The sequence below is a fragment of the Chiloscyllium plagiosum genome, chromosome 19 (genome assembly GCF_004010195.1).
Source record: "Chiloscyllium plagiosum isolate BGI_BamShark_2017 chromosome 19, ASM401019v2, whole genome shotgun sequence".
NCBI classification, from domain to species: domain Eukaryota; kingdom Metazoa; phylum Chordata; class Chondrichthyes; order Orectolobiformes; family Hemiscylliidae; genus Chiloscyllium; species Chiloscyllium plagiosum.
This window is the reverse complement of record NC_057728.1, coordinates 12,142,240-12,164,409: the sequence shown is the minus strand read 5'-3', so window position 1 is coordinate 12,164,409 and position 22,170 is coordinate 12,142,240. Positions and strand designations below refer to the sequence as shown.

Below are 22,170 nucleotides of genomic sequence, written 5' to 3'. Positions count from 1 at the left end.
ATCTTCTGTCCCTGGTATTAAAGTCTTCCATAAATTGAAAGAATGATCGCTTCTTTCTTTGCTATTTCTTTTTGTGGTGTTAGGAAATTGTACATAATTTGTACAATGTTAGGATGTAGAAAATTCATTTGGAAAATCTTTGAAAATCAAAGAAACTAAAAACAAGTTGTATTTGTTCATGTTAGAAATATTCAAATTTACTTGATTTAATAGAATTACTTAGAGTACTTAATTATGCATCAACTGAATGATTATTAGTTTAATTGGGTGGGAGGACTGAGGTGTCACACACACAGGGTACACAGTAGTGGGGCTTGTCTTAATGTTTGATAGTTCTCATCTTCCCTTTGAAGCAGATCTCCAACCTGCACAGCAAGTGACTCTCCAAACCTTTGTCAGGGACTGGGCTTGTTTCTGACTTTGGCAAAGACCTTATCATATACGGATAACACGCTAAATAATGTGAACATGTCCAATGTGCCTGCCTGGACTAGTTTTAATCATCTAAAGGGAGAGAGAAGTAGCTTCTGGAAATTCTCTGGAATCTTTCATTGAAGATTAAACATTCCATGTACCCACAATGTCTCATTGATCACGGCACGGTGGCACAGTGGTTAGCACTGCTGCCTCACAGCACCAGAGACCTGGGTTCAAATCCCGCCTCAGGCGACTGACTGTGTGGAGCTTGCACATGCTCCCCTTGTCTGTGTGGGTTTCCTCCGGGTGCACCGGTTTCCTCCCACAGTCCAAAGATGAGCAGGTCAGGTGAATTGGCCATGCTAAATTGCCTGTAGTGTTAGGTATATGGGTACGGGTGGGTTGCACTTCGGCGGGTCGGTGTGGACTTGTTGGGCCGAAGGGCCTGTTTCCACACTGTAGGTAATCTAATCTAATCTAATCTAAACTGTCTGGAGTAGGCTTAATGGATCAGATAGTCTTCCCCATTAGTTATTTCCATATGTTGGTGTTATTATTCTAAGTATAACAGCTTTGCCATGTTCCAAATGTCAGAAGTTTGTGATATTGTTGTGAAGGTTTGACTTCACAAAATAGTGACATTTAAAATAACTTTGTCAAATTTGATTCTTTCTTGGGGATGTGGGTTTCACAGGCAAGGCCAACTTTTGTTGCTTGTTCCTAACTTTCCTCGAGCCTTAAACTACTTCAGTTCTAAACTGCTGCAGTCCACATTGTTTGACTTTTTGTAGTATTTCAGTATAATTGAATGGCTTGCTAGGCCATTTCAGAGGGCAAAGTGAGGTCTGCAGATGCTGGAGATCAGAGATGGAAATGTGTTGCTGGAAAAGCGCAGCAGGTCAGGCAGCATCTAGGGAACAGGAGAATCGACATTTCGGGCATTATCCCTTCTTCAGAGGGCAGGTAAAATCAAATCACCATTGCTGTGGGTCTGGAGTCACATGTCGGCCAGACCAGCCAAGAACATCATATTTCCTTCATGAGGAGAGAACTTGAACATTGCTCAAAAGACATCTAAAAAAACTAAAGTTTTTTTGTCATGCATTGGCTTGCAAATGAGAAAAGAGAATATTAATTTATATAGCATGAGAAGTACTGGTCTATGGTTGGTGTATAGATGCAGTGTAAACTGTCAATTGTCAATCCTAGTTAGCTGAAGAAATTCAGACCAGACAGTGGACTCCATTTGGTCAAGGTATTACCTAATGGAATGCAGTAGCAATTAGCAGTATCCATGACTCTTTCCTCCATGCAAAAGGTACAATGTATGGATGAATTCCTTTTCCTACAAAGAATGAGGATTTATGTGTTAAAACTGGCTCCCCAATAGCACAATGATTACACCCACACCACAAGGACTGCAGTGGTTCAAGGAGGCAGCTCACTACCACTTTCAAGGGCAATTAGAGATGGACAATAAATGCTCATCCAGCCAGCAACATCCCATGAGCAAGTAAACAAGTAGCTATTAGCTGTATATCATGCAAACCCATAAAAGTTCTCATGGCCATTACTTTTGTCCCTGATCAGTCCACCTCAGATTCCCCAGGAAGGAAAAGGTACTTCAAATATTTGAACAACAGATGAAGCTAACTGTTTCAGACTCCTACTCCGCAGTAAAAACACTAGTGATTCTCTCCACTGACTAAATACTGCTGTCAAGCCTAAAAAGATGATATTTTGTCTACCAGACAAATGAGTAACTTGATATTCAAGTTTTGGTATCAGTGTGATGTCAGGTATGCAAATCATACATCTCATTGACTGGCTAACCATACCCAATAAATATGCCTTGGACCATTGTAGTGAGTAGTGTGCATTTCATGCTCTACCAGTCCTTACTTGCAAACCTCAGATCACTGTGTCCAACATTAAATGTGAATCCATTATTGGACATCACTTAACAAATAGACCTGACTGTGTAAAGAATTAAGTAAAAACAATGATTGCAGATGCTGGAAACCAGATTCTGGATTAGTGGTGCTGGAAGAGCACAGCAGTTCAGGCAGCATCCGATGCTCCTCGGATGCTGCCTGAACTGCTGTGCTCTTCCAGCACCACTAATCCAGAATGTGTAAAGAATTATACCAGAAATCAGTGGGATATATGTATCCATGGATTTTTATAACAATTAATAGCATCTTCATGGTCACCATTGTACAGTCTAGCTTCAATTTTAGAAATATTAATTAATTGAATTTAATTAACAACATCTATTAGGGTGCGAATTGAACCTTTGTCCCTGGAACATGAGCATGTACCTCTGAATTACAGGTAAAATGATTTAATCATCATCCCACCTTCTCTCTGTGGTAATACAGAATGGTCTGAGGAGGCAGATAGTGAGGTTATCCATAAAACTCTCCACGCAGAGACTGGCCCACCTGATCTGATTGCCGTGGGAAGTCAAACTGAAACCTTTTGAAATATGAAATGATAATTTTTACATATGTCTTAACAGAGGCAGAGGGGTGATAGACACAGAGCAGACACTGCTGTGTTGTGAAGCTCGAAATTACTACTGCGAGTGCAGCATGTTGGCAAAAGTTGGTTGCTCTTTGGAATGAAGGGCACAGAAGAAGTGGGGCTGAAAAATATGTTGCTGGAAAAGCGCAGCAGGTCAGGCAGCATCAAAGAAGCAGGAGAATCGACGTTTCAGGCATAATCCCTTCTTCAGGAACAATTAATAGGATCTTCATGGTCACCATTGCACAGTGTTGATTCCTGAAGAAGGGCTTATGCCCGAAACATCGATTCTCTTGACCTGCTGCGTTTTTCCAGCAACACATTTTTCAGCTCTGATCTCCAGCATCTGCAGTCCTCACTTTCTCCACAGAAGAAGTGGGACTGTTAGCTATTAAAGGGACAAGTATTTGCAGAGGTGGGTTTTGGTGACAAAAGTTGCATCAGAAAGATCTCAGAAGAGGGGAATGTTTTTGGAGAACATGGGAAAATTGATGTGATAGCTCTATATTTCACTGGAGGTGAATTCATGCTCACTTTTGTAGCTGTTCTCACTTAGCTCTCCTTCCAGGTGGTCAGACATTTGGACCTAAAAGACTAAAGTATGGTTGTTGGAACTCAGATAGCCAAATAGTCAAGAATATAACACTGGAGCCATGCCTTTATACTCTTAAATGCATTTATTTATAGAGATTCATACATAACACATCATGCACCTTGAAAAACATTCCATACCTTTTACTTTCACATAGGCACAGGTGAGTAAACAATTAATGCTCATCCATCACCTGAAGAGATTTAATGTCCAAATAATAAACAATTAATAATCTTCTTATTGATGTGAGCGTCACTGGCAAATGCAACCAAGGTACATCCGAACATCACATTAAATGGGTTATAAATTGTATATTTTTCTCTGTATTATTTTTCTTCTTCTGTCCACATGTAAATGTTGATTATAAATTCTCAAGGTTTATCTGAAGGCAATACATAAGGCTCAACGCCATTTAGCCGTGACTCCGGTAAAATGTTTAATTTGGATGTTCTAAACCGAGAGCTTTGTCACTATCCTAAATGGCAGAGGTATGGGTTTCTCCACCCTATTAGATACATGACATCCTTTTTTTCAAAAACGGCTTTGTAATTGGGGTTGTAAATTGAATGAAGTAATCTAACCAGCAGCACACCACAACCTCCTTCCAAAGTCACCTGTGCCGCAAGTTGTAAGCTCAGCTACATGTTGAAAGTGCCTTTCTTTGTATTTTGAATTATTACAGCGCAGTTTCATGGAGCTTCAAGCAAAATGAATTCTCATTTTTTTTAAAATTTCAGGTGACGGTCTCAGACAATCCTGGACTGGACTACGAAACTCAATCCAATTACGTCCTGTTAATCTATGTTACAGATAATAAGGGATATTCAGACTTTGGAACACTTACAGTTTTATTAAGTGATGTTAATGAGCCCCCAAGATTCCTGGATAATCTTGCAAATGGAGGTAGGCAGAGATGTTCATAGAGTCATAGAGACATATAGTATGGAAACAGACCCTTCAGTCCAACAAGTCCATGCCGACCATCATCCCAAATTAAGCTAGTTCCACCTGCCTGCTCCTGAACCATTTCCCTGCAAAACCTTTCCTATTCATGTACTTATCCAAATGTCTTTTAAACATTGTAATTGTACCTGCATCCACCACTTCCTCTGGAAAGTCCTGTATAACCTCAACATGACTTCTCAACTCCTGTACTCAAAGGACTGAGCAATGAAGGCAAGCGTGCCAAACATCCTTTTTACCACCCTGTCTATATGTGACGCAGACTTCAAACAATTATATACCTGAACTCCTAGGTCGCTCTGCTCTACAATACTACCCAGCTCCCTACCACTAATTGTATAAGCCCTATCCTTGCTTGTTGTACCAAAATGTAATACCTCTCATTTATCAAGATTGAGCTCCATTTGCCATTTTTCAGCCCATTGACCCTTTGATTAAGATCCCTTTGTAATCTTAGAAAACCTTCTTCACTTCAGGGAGGAAAAAAGCTTGAAGGGAGCAAAGTTCTTGAAGAGTTGCCCAATCAGAGAGTGATTTCTGAGTCACATGTTTCAAAAACAAGAGAGCATGAGTAGTTTTCTTCAATAGTGCTGTTGTCACAATGTCACGTGCTGAAAATCAATTCCCACAATTCCCAGAGAGGTCACAAATATGAAAAGGTTTAGTCAAACTGTCCAAAGTCCCTGGTCTATCCAGCTGATGATTCTCGGGTTAAAAGAAAACGCTCCCTAGGTTTCTATACTTATAAAAATAACTGTTTATTTTGAATTGCTACCCTATAACTCTCTATAACTTAAGCCTCTGCCCCTTTTAGAACATTCCCCCTTCACAAACAGACAGGCACAAAGTCAAAGAGTGTGGTGCTGGAAAAGCACAGCCAGTCAGGCAGCATCTGACAAGGAGGAGAGTCAATATTTCGAGCAATAGCTCTCCATCAGAAATGTGTAGAGCTTCTGTCCGAATCATTGATTCTCCTGCTCCTCTCATGCTGCCTGACCTGCTGTGTTTTTCCAGCACCACACTTTTTGACTCTGATCTCCAGCATCTGCCGCCCTCACTTTCTCCCAGACAGACACAAAGTGGCAGGCATACACGAATGTTAAGAGTGGAAAATGAAAACAAAACAGGAAAATACAATTCAATAATACCAGAAGGCACAAGTCGATGGGTTTTTGTTTTTGCTTTTTGTTTTCAATTCCATTTATTCTTTGCTGTTGACACAAGGTTTTTTGTTCGCTGTCCCCCGTTTGCAGTTACTGGTTGAGAATTCATCTTTGAAAACATTTTATTCCTTCTTCATCAAGGTTAGGGTTAGAGAAAGGTGACAGGCAAGTGTTATGGGAGACTTTCTGGTACCATCACACAGGACACAGAGACACACACAGAATGATTTTGATGCTTCCTCTTTGTCGGCTAGAGGTTCCTCTCTTGACCTGGTTCCATGCAGCAGTGGTCACCTAGTTAAGAAGTAATCAAAATCTTATCATCAAGCAATTGCCCCTCTTGTTCAGAACCCATAGAATCCATGGTGTCTGCTCTTCATAGAATCATAGAATCCCTAAAATGTGAAAGCAGGCTATTTGGCCCATTTAAATACACCAAACCTCCAAAGAGCAAACCCCTACCCAATCCCTGTAACCCTGCATTTCCCTTGGCTGATCCCCCTAGCCTACACATCCCTGAACACAATGGGGTAATTTAGCATAACCAATCCACCTAACCTGCACATCTTTGGACTATGGGAGGAAACCTGAGCACCCGGAGGAAACCCATGCAGACGGAGGGCAAATGTGCAAACTCCACACAGACAGTTACCAGAGGCTGGAATCAAACCCAATTTTTGCTCTCACTGTTCCAGGAGAAATGCAACATGATACACAACTCACAATATAAGCATGATAGTTAAAACAGCAGCCATCTCCTTGCAGAATCTCATTGGCCTAAACATCTTTCAGTCCACAGTCTAAAACCAAAGGAAATAAAAATGTGGTCTTTGCATGCCTCTCCCGTCAGGGTGCAATTTCAAACATGTGTTACATAACAATAAGATAACAAGAAAAATGAGACTTGCATCCTCACTCTCCCCTTATACAAGTCTTGGAGAACTTCTTTATCATTGAGAAAATTAGAAGGAATTGCACGAATGATGTGAGCATGCAGGTAGGCAATAAGTAAGTGAGCACTCAGAGAGCACCCTGAGTTGCAGCCTAGTGAGCTGGTACCTATCCTTGCTTACAGAGTGTCCCCACTGCAACCCCTCAGTCTGCAGCTAGGCCTAGACATGTGGAGGAGCAGATGCATTGGAGAAAAGGTCTGATGGCCGACTGGTGGCAGTGTCTATAGGAGCGTTGGATGGGGGAAAGGAAGGACGGAACCCAGCCCCTTGGCTGCAGCCCCGAAGTGGTTGTGGGAGTGTGGCGGCAGAGGCCGTTAGAGAGACACTGGCCGATGCCATTTCTGATACAAGCGACATGCACTGGTGAATGTTGCTGCTGTTTGGTTAATAGGACTGTAAGGACATCACTTCAACCTCAAAGCTGCTACCAATCAAGGCATTACCTTTCACTTGGCAGCATGAGTTATAAATGTGATAGTATTATTCAGAACTTGTTGTAAATGTGATAGTATTATTCAGAACTTGTTGTAAGTACCTGTTATTTTTGATATAAAAGATATACAACAGAGCAGACTTAAAACATTCTTTACCCAACAGTTTTTTTGATGGCTGTGAAGAGCTTTAACATTGTTTCATGCTCATAATCACCAAACTGAAAAGCAGTGTTGGAATTTCTGGAGCTTGGGAAAGGTGCCGCATAAATTTAGTTCTTTCTTTCACACAACAGATAGTTCAGGACTAGCGTGGTAGCTAAGATCTACTGAGAAAGTTGCAAACGTAATTTCAGAAAAAGGGAACTGCTGTTGCTTTCACTTAATTTATTTACTGCAGGCAGTCAAGTGGAAACGGAAAAATGGGTTGAACTAAGATGAACTCCAGGTATAAAAATATAAAGTGCTGTTGAAACTCAGCAGGTCTGGCAGCATCTGAGGCTAGAGAAACAGAGATAATGTTCTGAGTACAATGACATTTATTTGGCATTCTGAAGAAATCATTGGATGCATAATGTTAACTGTGTTTGTTTCCCCTTAGATGTTGCCAGATTTGCTGAGTTTCTCCAGCACTTTCTTTTTCAAATCTCCAGCATCCATGGTATTTTGCTGTTATTTGAGTGAACTCTGCAGATGGTTCTTGTCATAATAATAGGAAAGAAAGGGAAAGATTCTGCAATAATCTGGAATTTATCATGCTATTTTTACTCAGACTATAGGGCTCTGAGTCAGGTGAGTTGAGGATTTTATTCTTGACTGGCTTGCAGTCCTTTTAAAGTACAGAGGAAATTCTAACCAGGTGCAAATGCTGTTTCTTTGTTGAGACTTAAGCCAAAACCTTTTTGACCTCCAAAGATAGTCATTAAGATGGACAATTGTGGGTGCTCTACTGCTTCACTTTAATTCCACATACCTGCCTCAATCATATCTCTCTCAATCTTTCTCACTCACATTCAGTCTATCACATCCACATTGACTCTCTGAGCATTTTAACCTAGTGCCAATACATAATCATCCAATATGCTCACAAATGCCTCAACTGAACCTGTTTGCACTACAGTTCCTGGCAGTGCATTCCATATCTTGACTACTTGCTGTGTAAAAAAGATTTTCATCAACACACTTTTGCAAAACACTTTAAAACTTTGTCCTCATGTTCTCATTCAGTTTACAAATTGGAACAGTTTCTGTCTATCAATTCTGTCCAGACTTATGTGGTTTTGAAAACTTTTATCAAATCTCTTCTTAGCTTTCTCCTCTCCAAAGAAAACACAGCCTCCTACACTCCAATCTTTCCCCATCACTGAAGGGTCTGAACTATTCCTATAAATCTCTACTGAACTCTCTCCAATGCATTCATATCTTTTCTAAAATGTCGTCCCAAAACTAGACACAATACTCTAGCTGATGATAAACCTAGTGTATTATATCAGTTCATTGTACCTTTCCTGCTCCTGTGCATTACTGTATTTCCCTAATAATATGAAGCCTAGAATTATGCATGCCTTATTAACAGCTCTCTCTATCCGTCCCCTTTTCTAACTTGTGCACATTTACACCCAGGTCTTTCTGCTCCTGCACATCCTTTAGAACAGTACCCTTTATTTTATTCTGTCTCTCTAGGTTATCTGTACAAATGTGCATTACTTCACACTTTTCCATATTGAAATTCATCTGCCACCTATCTATACATTCCATGAATGTCCTTTTGAAGTTCTATGTTGTTCTCCTCAGTTTGTAATTATGCCAAGTCTAGCAAATTTTGAAATTGTCCCCTGCGCACCAAAATCTAGACATCCTGTACATCATGGAAAGCAAAGGTCATAATACTGACCCTGGGGAACACTATCACAAACCTTCTTCCAATCCAAAAACTACCCATAAACTGTAACTCTATTTCCTATCCTTGAGCCAATTTTGTATCCACTTTGCTATTTCCTCTTTTATTGCTTGATCTCTGACCCTCTTCACAAGTTTATTGTGTGATATTGTATTGAACACCTTTAATAACTCCATGTACATTATATCAATTGCCTCATCAAACCTTTCCTTACCTCTTCAGATTAGATCTTTGCCATTGAACCTGCCACCAAAATAAACGGACTCACTACTAAATGAAGTTGAAAAGATTCCAATGCCTTAATGAAAAAAGACACAAGTTGGTACAGTACAAGAATGCAACAGACACAGAGATCAAGAGAACATAATAGTAATCTATGCCCTTGTAGCAACATTTCTACTCGAATGTCACTCTGCTAAAGAAATTTCTTGCATAACGTTTTTGCGTGTTAAAAAGGGCTGTGTTAACTGGTCCAACAATATCTGTATCCATAAGAACATATTAATGTGATCATTTATTTTGTATTACTTCACAGTTGTATATGTTGACTTTCTGGAGAATTTAGCAGTTGGTGCAATTATATACGAAGTTCAAGCAATTGATCCTGACAGGGATGACAATATTCTTTCTGTAAGTAACTTCTGAAATAGATAAACCAATGGCAACAAGTAAAGAGGGCATACTTAGTAAAACACCTCTACCAGGCTGTGTTAGCCCAACATTATTATAATAATGTGAGTTTTCTTTCAGGATGTTCCCTGCCTGGTTGACACTCTGCAAAAACAGAGTTGTAAAAATCAATCCTTTTCTTTTAAAAAACTTCCATCTTACTAAAGAGGCTTCAGGCTAATGCACATTCAATAAGCTGCTCTGACTACTGCTCACATTTTTACAGCTGTGACAAACTCCACCACAGCAGCTGAGACATTTCTCAACATCCTGAAATAATCAACAACATTCTAAGTCAATCAACCCACAATGTTTTTAAAATAAAATCAGTTCCTGGTCATTCCTGCTGGAAAATGATGGGAAGGATCATGGTTTGTTATATGGAATATTAAGACCAATTGCATCATAGTCAATCAGTTGTGATCAGCCAGATCAGTACAAAGCTAATGCTCTCTCCCTGGCCTGTTGGACTCAGGACCACAGTATTTTGCCCGCTGGGGGATAGCAGAGCTCCACAATAAAACATCAAGGCCATTTCAAAGACAGAAGTACACATTAAAATAGGCTTTGCTGCAGTTTGTTATATAAATTTAATCAAAAACTGTTGATTAACAACTCTTCAGTTGGAGCCACTTATCAACATGGTAACTCCCCTTTTCAAAAAGGTTTTTCAAAAGAGTAGCAACTCTCTTCTTTCAATATAAATACTTATTTGCCGTAAGGTTATGCTTATATTTTAAGAAGAATATAAACACAGGATACATCCAAGAACAAGTAATAGTGTTTAAATTACTACTTCCCCATTATTCAACATCTGATGCAAATTCATTTCTCTCTTGCCCAATTTCAGATTTTAAATGCTATCTTGTGATAGCAACAACTGAAGAACATAGAACATAGGACAGTGATACAATTACTAACTTGCTATATAAGCTAGTAATGATGATGAGAACAAACCACAATACAGTACAGCTCAGAAAGGGCTCGGTTTCTAAAATATGCTGCTACACATTGATCTGTAAAGGCTCTTCACATCTTCAGAGGTTTGAGGTTGGCTAGTTCTTAGCTGTTTTCTAGATTCCTTTGTTTCTAGCGTGCAATGAAGAGCTCTTCCTAGTTTCAGACATTCTCAATGTCCAATTGCACTAACATTTAGATGAATTCAACTGGCTCAGTGGTTAGAACTGCTGCCCCACAGCGCCAGGGACCCGGGTTCGATTCCAGCCTTGGAAGACTGTCTGTGTAAAGAAGGCACATTCTGCTCATGTCTGTGTGGGTTCCCTCTAGGTGCAATGGTTTCCTCCCACAATCCAAAGATATTCAGATGAGGTGGGTTGGTCATGCTAAAATGCCAGTGGTGACCAGAGATGTGCAGGTGGATTAGCCATGGGGAAAAATTGCAGGATTATAAGATAGGATGTGTGGATGTGATACTCTTCGGAGGGTCAGAGTGAACTTGGTGGGCCATATAGCTTATTTCCATACTGTAGGGATTCTTTGATGATGATTTATATTGGGACTTAATTAGTAGTCCTTGCCTGATCCCTCAGAGATTGATGATTTGGAGAAGCTGGTGTTGGACTGGGGTGGACAAAGTTAAAAATCACATGAGATTTTTTCAGTAAATCATTTCAGTTGCATGACACTGATCTTTTGCTATAAATTCTGTATTGTATGATCTTATACTCCACAGCCACCTGATGAAAGAGCAGCTCTCTGAAAGCCAGTGCCTCCAAACAAACCTGCTGGACTATAACCTGGTGTTCCGTGATTTTTAAATCAGAGATTTAAACATAGCGAATTCCACTCCCACACCAGGGTCTCCAGCATCAGCTGTTTTCAACCTTTTGCATCGCCTGTATCACATGTCACTTTTTGACAAAATCCCTGGTCCCACAAGGATAAAAATGAAATGTCATTATTTTTTCTCTAAGGAATGCATTTTTAAATTTACATTAACATAAAATTAACAATTTTTGGACATTTTAATGACTTAAAAATTGCAGTATTTTGCTGAGAACAAGTTTTATTGCGAAATTGTGAATAAAACAAACCAGATAATGATTTAATCATTAGTGAGAAGCATGAGTTGCAATTCATTGGCAAGTATTTCAGCTCCCCAGCTGGTCGACATTCGCTTCCCACCAGTGGGAAACATCATTCCCATTGGTTGAGAAACTCCATCTTAAATAACACCAAGTGTGAATGTATTATTAAGTAAAAAAGCGGAAGAATAAGGTAGATTTGTTATATATTTACATTATTGATAAATAAATGTAGAACTCACTGGTTCATCCCAGAAGCTAATCAAGTACTTTCGCTTTATTTCAGTACTCAGTAAACTCCTCTTTGGTTACTATTCATCCCAGTGGGAAAAGTGGGGCAATTCTTGCAGCAAGACCATTTCATTATGAAGAAGATTTTCACAGGTAGCAATCTTTTTCCAATCCCTTTCAAAATTGCCTTCATTTTGTTAACCTTCTTGCAATTTAATATTTGGATTATTGCTTTATGTTTTTACAGATTCATTGTGTTAGTGACTGTGAAGGACACAATAGGTAATAGCATCTCTGGGATTGTGGTGGTTACTTTAATTGACACAAATGACAATTGGCCCATCTTTAAGCTGTAAGTACATTGAAGAAAATAGATCTATCTTGTGTTTTTAAAAAAAGCCTGTATCAGGGCAGATGCAGTTTGAGGAAAGCAGTGAAAATAAAATCATCATAAAATCAAGAAAATACTTAACATTCACAGATCAATTAGTGTCTCTGAAAAGGATATGCTATAATTCTAAAGTATCATTTCCAATGGAGAGAGACTTTTTGAACATTAACCTGTCATTCTGCTTCAAATTGATGAGCTGCATATTTTCGCCAATTGACATTTATATTTCAGATGATTTTCATTTGGAAAAGAAATTCTTTCTTGGGATGTTGGCAAGACTGACATTACTTGCTCAAATCCCCTTGTTGCCCTGCTTGAGGTGGTGGGGCCCTGCCTGATGAGCTGCAGGTCCTAGGCCTGTTGCAGATGAGTTTCTTGCTGGAACTCCTCAGGGGAAAGTTAGGAGTAAATCTCATTGACATAAAAGTGGGCAAGAGATTTCCTTCCCTAAAGGACATTAATTAATCACTTGGCTTGCTCCAACAACTCAAAAGATTCATGATGACTTTCACAAATGCTAGCTTTTGATTGTAGCATAACACAAACTTTCATACTCCATTTTCAACTTTCCTTTTGATTTTTTTAAAAAAGTAAAACAACTTCTGAAATGTTTACCTTACGCTTTGGATGTAACTTCAGACAAATGCATTTTTTCTGAACTGACACCATGTGAAACATTGTATTTTGGATTCCTTGGATCTATTCCAGAAATGAAACAATATTTGAAATGTCGGAAGAAACACCCCCAAATTCAGTAATCGGAAAAGTTACAGACCATGGTTTGGATGAAGATGGTGTATTAAGCAGTTTGATTTATGTTATGAGCACTACAAATCAATACTTCACTATTAACTCAGGTATGTGAAATGCAAGTTGAACCATTCTCCATTACAACACAAACAAGGCTTAGCATCTAAAAAATGTGCCATCTACTTAGGAGCTGCAAACATGCAGAAACTATAGGCCTGATGAAAGGACAGGAGTTTAAGAGCAGCTTAAGAACTAGGGAACTCTGTAAAAGTTTGGTTAGGCCACGGCTAGATTATGGTGTACAGTTCTGGAATCCATATTATAGGATGGATATGGCTGGTCAGGAAAGAGTGGAAAGGGGTTTCACTAGGATGTTACCTGGCTTGGAAAGTTTCAGTTATGAGGAGGGATTGGACAGACTAGTGTTGTATTCCTTTTCCTTAGGACACAGGAGGTTGAGAGGGAACATGATTCGGATGTATAAAATTAGGAGGAGCATAGATATGATAAATAGGAAGAAACATTTCCCATGATGCAGGGATCAATGAACAGGAAGCACAGAGTTAAGGTAAGGGACAGAGGTTTTAGGGAGAGACTAGTTCACCCAGAAGGTGGTGAGAATCTGGAAGTCACTACCTATAAGGGTGGTAGAGACAGAAACCCTCATAACATTTAAGAAATGCCAAGGCAATGTGCTGGAACATGGGATTAGAACAATGTGGCATTTCAATCAGCATGGATGTGGTGGATCAAAGGGCCTTCTTCTGTCTTGTACATCTGTATGGCTCTATGGCACTAAGGAAATTTACCATTCAAAACACAAACGTCCTCCATAGGATAAACTCCAACAATTTGATTATTAACATACCCTTGGACGTCTGCTTCTTGACATGGCATGTGCTCTTACATGCAATGAAAACAATTTTATGCCTTCCTTAACTATATGAAAAAGAGAAAAGTCTACATATTAATGCCAAGTTCACAGTTTATTACTTTCAAATTACGCCAAAGAATCTGCATCAATCACACAAGACCCACAACCACTTCCATTTAGAAGGACAAGAGCAGTAGATACATGGGAACACCTGCAAGGTCTCCTCCAAGGCACTCACCATTCTTACTTTTGTCATTCTTTTACTGTTGCTGGGTCAAAATACTGGAATTCCCTCCCTAACAGCATTGTGGGTCTACCTATAGCCATCACCTTCTCAAGGATAGTTAGGGCCAGGTACTAAATGCTGGCCAGCCAGTAAACCCACATCCCACAAGTGAATAAAAGATAATCGAAAGAAAGCAATATCTACAAGGAGATTGAAGAGCATTCTACAATGTAAGATTAGTGCAATAAACAGGGTCATGTTACTCAAGAATAAAAGATTTTGCAATCTTTATGATGCATCACAGGAGTATCAGTAGGATGTCAGAAGGTTTTTTATTATCCCCTATAACTGCCATAGTCACATTTGAGTGACATCAGGCTGCTTTGACACTGCAATGAGGGAAGGGAATGGAGTCCATAGAATTAGATCCTGCTCCAGTGGGAATAATTCATAATCATTGTTTCATTTTTTTTATTGCCAAAAATCTTTGTAAGCTTGAAAAGCAAAATATTATCCTCAATACTGACCATTTGTTTCTTATTGTAGTCACAGGTGAACTGATTGTGTCAGCAATAATTGACAGAGACAGTAGCCCTTTCCGGACTGTTTCAACTCAACAGTTTGAAGTTGTTGCTAAAGACAGCCTTTCTGGACGGCATGCAGCTTCAATGACAGTAATAGTTATCATAAGAGACATCAACGATAACCAGCCCTTCTGTTTCCCACATGCACACAGGTATCTTGTGATTAATTATTATGTTTCTGTAAATACTTGTGAATCCAGAAGGTTTCAACTTAGTGACGATATATCCCACTGCACAATGGGGAATGAACCATTTACACAGTGAGAAAGATTTGTTCTTGGTACTTTGTGTGGCAGATTAGAATGGACTCCCAGCTATGTTACATGATATAGTTTAATGAAGTTTTTTTGCTTTAAGATTACAACACTAAAAAAGGGCTGGGCTTGTACTGAGAGGCAAGATACTGAAGAACACTGGTGTCTCTGCTATTGTGGAACTGAGACTTGGAAGAATGTGGCTGCTCTACATTACTGAAGTGATGTTGTTGTAGTCAGGTCTTTTTAAGATTACTTTTAATTAAATATTCTAAATCAGAAGTCACATGATACCAGGTTATAATCCAACAGGTTATTTGAACTCACAAGCTTTTAATGCGCTGCTCCTCCATCAGATGACAAAGCTGCAGCACTCTGAAAACTTGTGATTTCTAATGAACCAGTTTGACTATAACCTAGTGTTGTGTGACTTCTGATTTTGTCCATCCCAGGCCAACACCGGCACCTCCACATCTTAAATATTCGAGGAATGATTCACACTCTTAGACCTAACAAAGTCTACACAGTCGGATTTTTTCTGAGGAGTATTTCCCATCATCTAATCTCTTGTGTCACTACTGACATAGCTCACTACACAAACAAAAGCAAACTACTCTAGATGCTGAAGATCTGAAACAAAAACAAAAACTGCTGGAGCAACTCTGCAGGTCTGGCAGCATCTCTGGAGAGAAAACAAAGTTAAGACATTGAGTCCAGGCACCTTTCTTCAAAACTTTCTTTGAAACATTAACTCTACTCTCTCTCCACAGATGTTGCCAGACCTGCAGAGTTTCTCCAGCATTTTCTGTTTTTGTAGTTCACTATATGTATGTACCCTTTGTGTACAGTCTGTCCCCAACAAAATCATTAGCCTACCTAGCACATGGTGTGATACAAGGACACCAAAACAACACATGCATGCCTTCACATTGAAAAGAATTTTGTAGTCATTTAAAAATTTTAGCCCTGGTAGTGGGGGAAGTAGTGATGGAGGTGAATATATTACATTCAGAGTGAACTTCTATCAAACAATGAGGTACGTTATCAATGTGGATACATAATGGGACTAATCACCCATATTATTGGATGTTCAGGCATTTTCTTTTCATCTTTGCATGGTACCCCATCATGCTGACCAGTTGTGCACTCGCTGTGCTCTAGAAGACCAAGGAAATTATTCAGATGAAAACAACATACTTTCAGAATGTCTGAATGATGCTTCCATTGTTTAATGCCCTTATAAAGTAGATACTGGCTGTTAGCTTGTTCAGCCAGGTTGGATCATCAGTATGCTTTTGGTTTCACCACCGGGTAATTCATAAGGACGTAAGAACTCGAAGCAGGAGTAGGCCATCTGGCCCTTTGAGCCTGCCCCGCCATTCAATAAGATCATGGCTGATCTTTTCATGGCCTCAGCTCCACTTAACCGCCCACTCACCATAATCTTTAATTCCTTCATTGTTCAAGAAAAGTCTATCTGAGCTTTAAAAACATTTAGTGAAGTAGTGTCAACTACTTCACTGGGCAAGGAATTCTATAGATTTACAATCCTCTGGGTGAAGAAGTTCCTTCTCAATTCAGTCCTAAATCTGCTTGTCCTAGTTTCACCTTCCAGTGGAAACACCTTCTCTATGTCTACTTTATATATTCCTTTCATAATTTTATACGTTTCTATAAAATCCCACCTCATTCTTCTAAATTCCAATGATTATAATCCCAGTTTACTCAGTCTCTCCTCAGAAGCCAACCCCCCTCAACTCCAAAATCAAACTAGTGAACATCCTCTGCATCCCTGCCAGTACCTTCTTGCTCAGGTAAGGAGGCCAAAACTGCGTGCAGTACTCCAGGTGTGGCCTCACCAGCAGTCTGTACAGCTGCAATATAACCCCCTTGCTTTTAAACTCAACCCCTTTAGCAATGAAGGACAACATTCCATTTGCCTTAATTACCTGTTGTATTTGCAGACCAACCTTCTGTGATTCAGGCGCAAGGACACCCAGGTACCTCTACACGGCAGCACGTTGCATTTCTTTTAACCATTCAAGTAATAGTCCTTTTTACTGTCTGATTACAATGTCTCATTGAATTTTCATCCCATCTTGAAAAACAACAAAAACAAATTGCATTTGTTTAGCCATCCCCTCTGATGTGCTAAGACATCACTCGGGAACTTACAGGACCATCCAACCAGCAAGGTTTGACACCAAGCCATATAGGGAGATATGAGAACAAATTGTCGGAAGTCTGCTGAAAGGAGGTCAGTTTTAAGGAGCATCCTAAAAGGAGCATAACATGATAGAATGGTTTACAGGGAGTATCCTGACAGCAAGGGCACAGCCAGAGAGGAACAAAGGAATCAGGGAAGGGCAGTGTCCAGGACTGAAGGAAATCAGAGCTGTCAGAGAGTTGTGGGCTGGAGGACATTGCAGCAATTGGAAGGGGTCAAGATCATGGGAAATGTTTTGACAAGGATGAGAATGTTAAAATTGAGCTGTTAGTGATCTCCAAACCAACATTGGCAAATAAACCCAAAAGTGAAGGATGAAATAAACTTTGACTATGTAGAATATGAGCAATGCCTTTTAACAGCTAATGACTTTAAGTTTTGTATCCCAGTACTCACTGCACACATTGGATAAACAGCAGGAGCATTGCTAATGTGAGTTAAATTGCTAATGTGATAAGTTAAACAAAGCAATCAGCCAAGAGTTCCATTGGAGCATAAAGAGGAGGGGTCAACCCACTACCTGTATAATGGGGTCACCTTACTGATCTCCCCTCAACGGAGATGGCAAGATCTTTCCAAGATCCCAACACAAATTGCAAGATTCACACTTCTGTATGTGTGCCACAAATGAATTTTTGCCGTAGCAGCAACCGAACTTTCTAGATTAATGCAAACATTGAACCAAAAAGGCAATCAGTGAAATTTCAAACCTCACTTCTGACCATTAAATTCTGCCTCAGTATTTTTGCTTGGGTTTCCTGTTTTCAGCCTGCAGAGTTAACCAACACTTGTGAGCTCGAACTTTTGATATGCTTTGGGAAATCTGATGGATCTTGTACACTAGCACAAAGCTTCTAGTCTTTATGACCTCCCCCTGAGCATTATGCCTCGTTTTGTTCGGTATCTGCCATGTTTCCTTGTGCCTGGCTATACCTTATTTATAATGCTATCTACAACATAGAAAATGCTATCCAAAGACAATAAAATAAATATAAGACAAGGAAATTCATAAGGAACTCCTAATTTGGGGTTGTGTAAATACCCAACTGCTTACTTTCTCCTTTGTTTAGCATCCAGATACCAGAAACGATTGAAAAGGGTACAACAGTTGTTACCATATCCTGTGCAGATAATGATGTGGATCTTGCAAACAGCCAGTTCACTATTTCACTTCAGCCTGCTCTCAGGACTGCTGGAAGATTTGCTCTGGATGGGAAGAATAATGATACTATTGTGGTATGAGAGTTCCACTTTTCAACCTACATACTTGATAAACATCAAGTTAGCCATTCAAGGATGTAAATAGACATTCAACAGAAAAAATAAACCCAATTTCTTTAAAAGCTACTAATTTATTTCATTTTTCCATTTAATACCAGGAAGGACTGTAATGTTAACTTTTAATTTTATTTCTTTATTTTTCCACTTATATTAAGAACAATGGTAATGGTATTGTACACTTTTCACTATACTCCTGTACGTAAGTACAGGTAACAATAAAGCTTAAATCAAATCAAATAAATGATTATTACAGCCAGGCAAACCTTGCCCAATTGCTCACTGATAAATATAATTGCTTGTTTGATACTGCATCAAGGACAGGGACTTGAATTTTTTGTAGATAAAGCAGGAGCACCTCAGTATCATTTGTGCCCAGCGTCTTTAGTTGTGGGAAAGCAGAGGATTCCAGTAGGAAGCTTGGGGGGTAGTTGGCAGAGGGTCAAAATCAGCTAGAAGGTTCACAAAAGTTGAACGCTTTAATGTCATGTCCCATAGTCGCACAGCTCACATCACTTGGTGACCTGCACAAGGTACTGTCGAGTTGCAGACATCATGTAGTCACACCTGAACAAAAAGCAGAGGGTAAAAACAAAATCAAAGTCATCAAAAAGCTTTAACCGTACTTTTTGTTTCCATAATTGAAACTGAAATGAGAGTGTATTAGGAGGATAATGAAATGGGCAGTTTTGATTGTCAAGTGGTCTTATCAAGGTGGATATTTCCCTCAGTGCAATGAAGAATTTATTTTTCAAAACAGAAAAACTTTGAATAATCAACTTTTTCACTCAGTGAGAAGGTTTTGCGGGAACTTGGAACTTGCAATTCCTGTAACAAGTCTAAAGGACACCATGGCCACCTTGCAGTGCTGATATCCACCCAACATCACACTGTCATTCAACTTCATACTTGGCTACTTGGTACTGTTTTTGTTGGTAACTTCTCCTCTTCTGTGTCTCACATTTTCTTGAGCTCATTCTGTAAATCCTGGGCTACCCATATCTTTCTGGTTTGTTCCCACCTAGAATCAATTTAAGTTACCAGAATCCTTGTCACTAATGTAACTGAGAAATAGTATTGAGTCACTTCAATCAAAACTTCCCCCCATTCCATATTACTAGACCACCTGTTTTACTATGTTTCACTCAGTTTCTTATCCATATCCTAATATTGTCTTGAATCATCAAGTGTGGTTAGCAGGAGTGTGAAACTGATTGAATACCTTTGAGAACTCTACAATATCATAGAGGTAATTTGAGTTGCCACTTCTTCAAACAAACCAAGAAGACTTATCATACAGGATCTACCCCATCTAAAGCAATGTTGACCGCTATTCATAAAAACATAAAAACTGGGAGCAGGAGTAAGCAATTCAACACCTCGAACCTGTTCTAGCACATAATATGGTCTAACACAATAAGACTGACCTTATCCTGGCCACGACTCCACTTTTCTATGTTATCCTTTAACCTATTAACTCATTAAAAATCTATCTCCTCATTAAATTTTCTCAGTGTTCCAGCATCCACCATACACTGAGGTAGCAAATTCCACAGACCCATGATCTTTTGAAAGAAGTAATTTCTCCACATTTGTGTTATAGAGGGCCATGAGTCATAGAGATATACAGCACGAAATCAGAACCTTTGGTCCAACTTGTCCATGCCAACCAGATATCTTAATCTAATCTGGTCTCATTTACCAGCACTTGGCCCATATCCTTCTAAAATCTCTCTATTCATAAACCCATCCTGATGCCTTTTAAATGTTGCAATTGTACTAGCCTCCACCACTTCCTCTGGCAGCTCATTCCATACACGCACCACCCTCTGCATGAAAGTGTTGTCCCTTAGATCTGTTTTAAATCTTTCCCTCCTCATTTTATACCTATGCCCTCTAATTTTGGACTCCTCCAGCCCAGGAAAGGGACGCAATTTATTCTATTCATGCCCCTCATGATTTTATAAACCTCTATAATGTCACCCCTCAGTTTCTGACACTCCAGGGAAAATAGCCCCAGCTAATTCAACCTTTCCCTATAGCTCAAACCCTCCAACCGTGGCAACATCCTTGTAGATCTTTTCTGAACCCTTTCAAGTTTCACAACATCCTTCCTATAGTAGAGAGACCAGAATTGCATGCAACATTCCAAAAATGGCCTAGTCAATGTCCTGAGTAGCCACAACATAACCTACCAACTCCTATACCTGTTGCTCTGACAAATAAAAACATACCAAACAGCTTCTTCATTATCCTGTCTGCCTGCGACTCCACTTTCAAGGAACTATGAACCTGCACCACTGCAAACCCTTATTCTAATCCCCTCTATATCTATGTCTATTTATCAGATTGTTTTCCTCCTTCTTCATCGGCTTTGCTCTTGATACCTTTATTTCATCCCATATGAAACTAAAATAAAAAATCAGGCACCAATGCCAAGGCATGCTCATTTAGTTCTTCAGCTACTTCAGACTCCATTGCAACTAATGCTCTCTCTTGTCTTCTGGTAGGTTATTGGTAACTTGGACTTTGAAGCAACCTCTCATCTTGAGGATAACAATGTTTATGTGATGTCAGTAGTTGTCACAGATAAAGCTCATCCACATTACCAGGGTAAGTGACTGACCATCTGAATGTCTGATTGAAACAAATCTTTTTAAAATGAAAGTCTAGAACTTATATTCTGAATGTCACACTCTAATATTTCTGAAAAATATCTTGCTGTTACCTTTTGGTTAAGCAATGGAGTTATTCTTTTCTCTGCTACTAATTTGGCTAAAGTTAAAACTCACACAACACCAGGTTATAGTCCAATAGGTTTAATTGGAAGCACTAGCTTTCGGAGCGCTGCTCCTTCATCAAGTGGTTGTGGAGTACACAATTGTAAGACACAGAATTTATAGCAAAAGTTTACAGTATGATGTGACTGAAATTATACATTGAAAAATACCTTGGTTGTTTGTTAAGTCTCCCGTCTGTTAGAATGATCATGTTAGTTTCACTTCTTTCATATATAGATCGCAAAACCTTTTTAAAAAGTTACATTCTCAAGTATTGTGTTTTGCGATCTACATATGAAAGCAGTGAAACTAACAGCCAAGGTATTTTTCAATGTATAATTTCTGTAACTGAACATATATTCAAGAACAACAGGGACAACTCCTCCACCACACCCACCCAGCAGGACTATCTTCGGGCTCCAAAATGATTGCTTCTATTGTAGAGGCTTTGGTGGTTTACAGAGTTATTTGAAGTTGGTAAAATTTCCAGCAAGGGGTGTGGTAGTTGCTGGATTTGATTATGATGTCTACAATTCTGCACAACCCACTTGCTCCGAAACACTGGTGCAGCACAGAGAAAGGTGGAAGGGTTACTTCAGTCTTCAGTGGGTGTTTATCCCCGCCCTTTAGCAACTTTGAAGGTGATCATAATGACAACCGTTTAGCTATTGGGCTCCTTCTGAAGCAAGTGATGTTTGCAATAACTCTCGTTTTGCCACCATTGTTGCACAAGGGAATTTAATGGAGCACTGTTTGAAGAAGGAGCTAGGATACAATCAATGAGCTGAATGGCCTTCCACTTTGCTTTATATGGCTCCAAAACTGCTGTACAACGCTGGTTGTTACTCCACTACCTTCTCAAGGCCACCCAGAGCAACAAAATACCAGCCCTGCCAGAGATGCCTATTTCCAACCC

The 22,170-nt window shown here is 39.5% G+C and overlaps 1 protein-coding gene across 1 annotated transcript in view; it reads left to right on the top strand.

The window, feature by feature from the left end:
• LOC122559421 (cadherin-related family member 3-like) overlaps positions 1-22,170 on the top strand; it is a 53,002-nt gene that overhangs the window by 2,748 nt on the left and 28,084 nt on the right. Inside the window, exons 3-10 of the mRNA XM_043708869.1 lie at positions 4,273-4,438; positions 9,481-9,575; positions 11,946-12,043; positions 12,138-12,242; positions 12,990-13,138; positions 14,678-14,867; positions 18,267-18,432; positions 20,985-21,087. Of these exons, the coding sequence (XP_043564804.1) occupies positions 4,273-4,438; positions 9,481-9,575; positions 11,946-12,043; positions 12,138-12,242; positions 12,990-13,138; positions 14,678-14,867; positions 18,267-18,432; positions 20,985-21,087 (1,072 nt within the window). The remainder of the gene's footprint in view (positions 1-4,272; positions 4,439-9,480; positions 9,576-11,945; positions 12,044-12,137; positions 12,243-12,989; positions 13,139-14,677; positions 14,868-18,266; positions 18,433-20,984; positions 21,088-22,170) is intronic.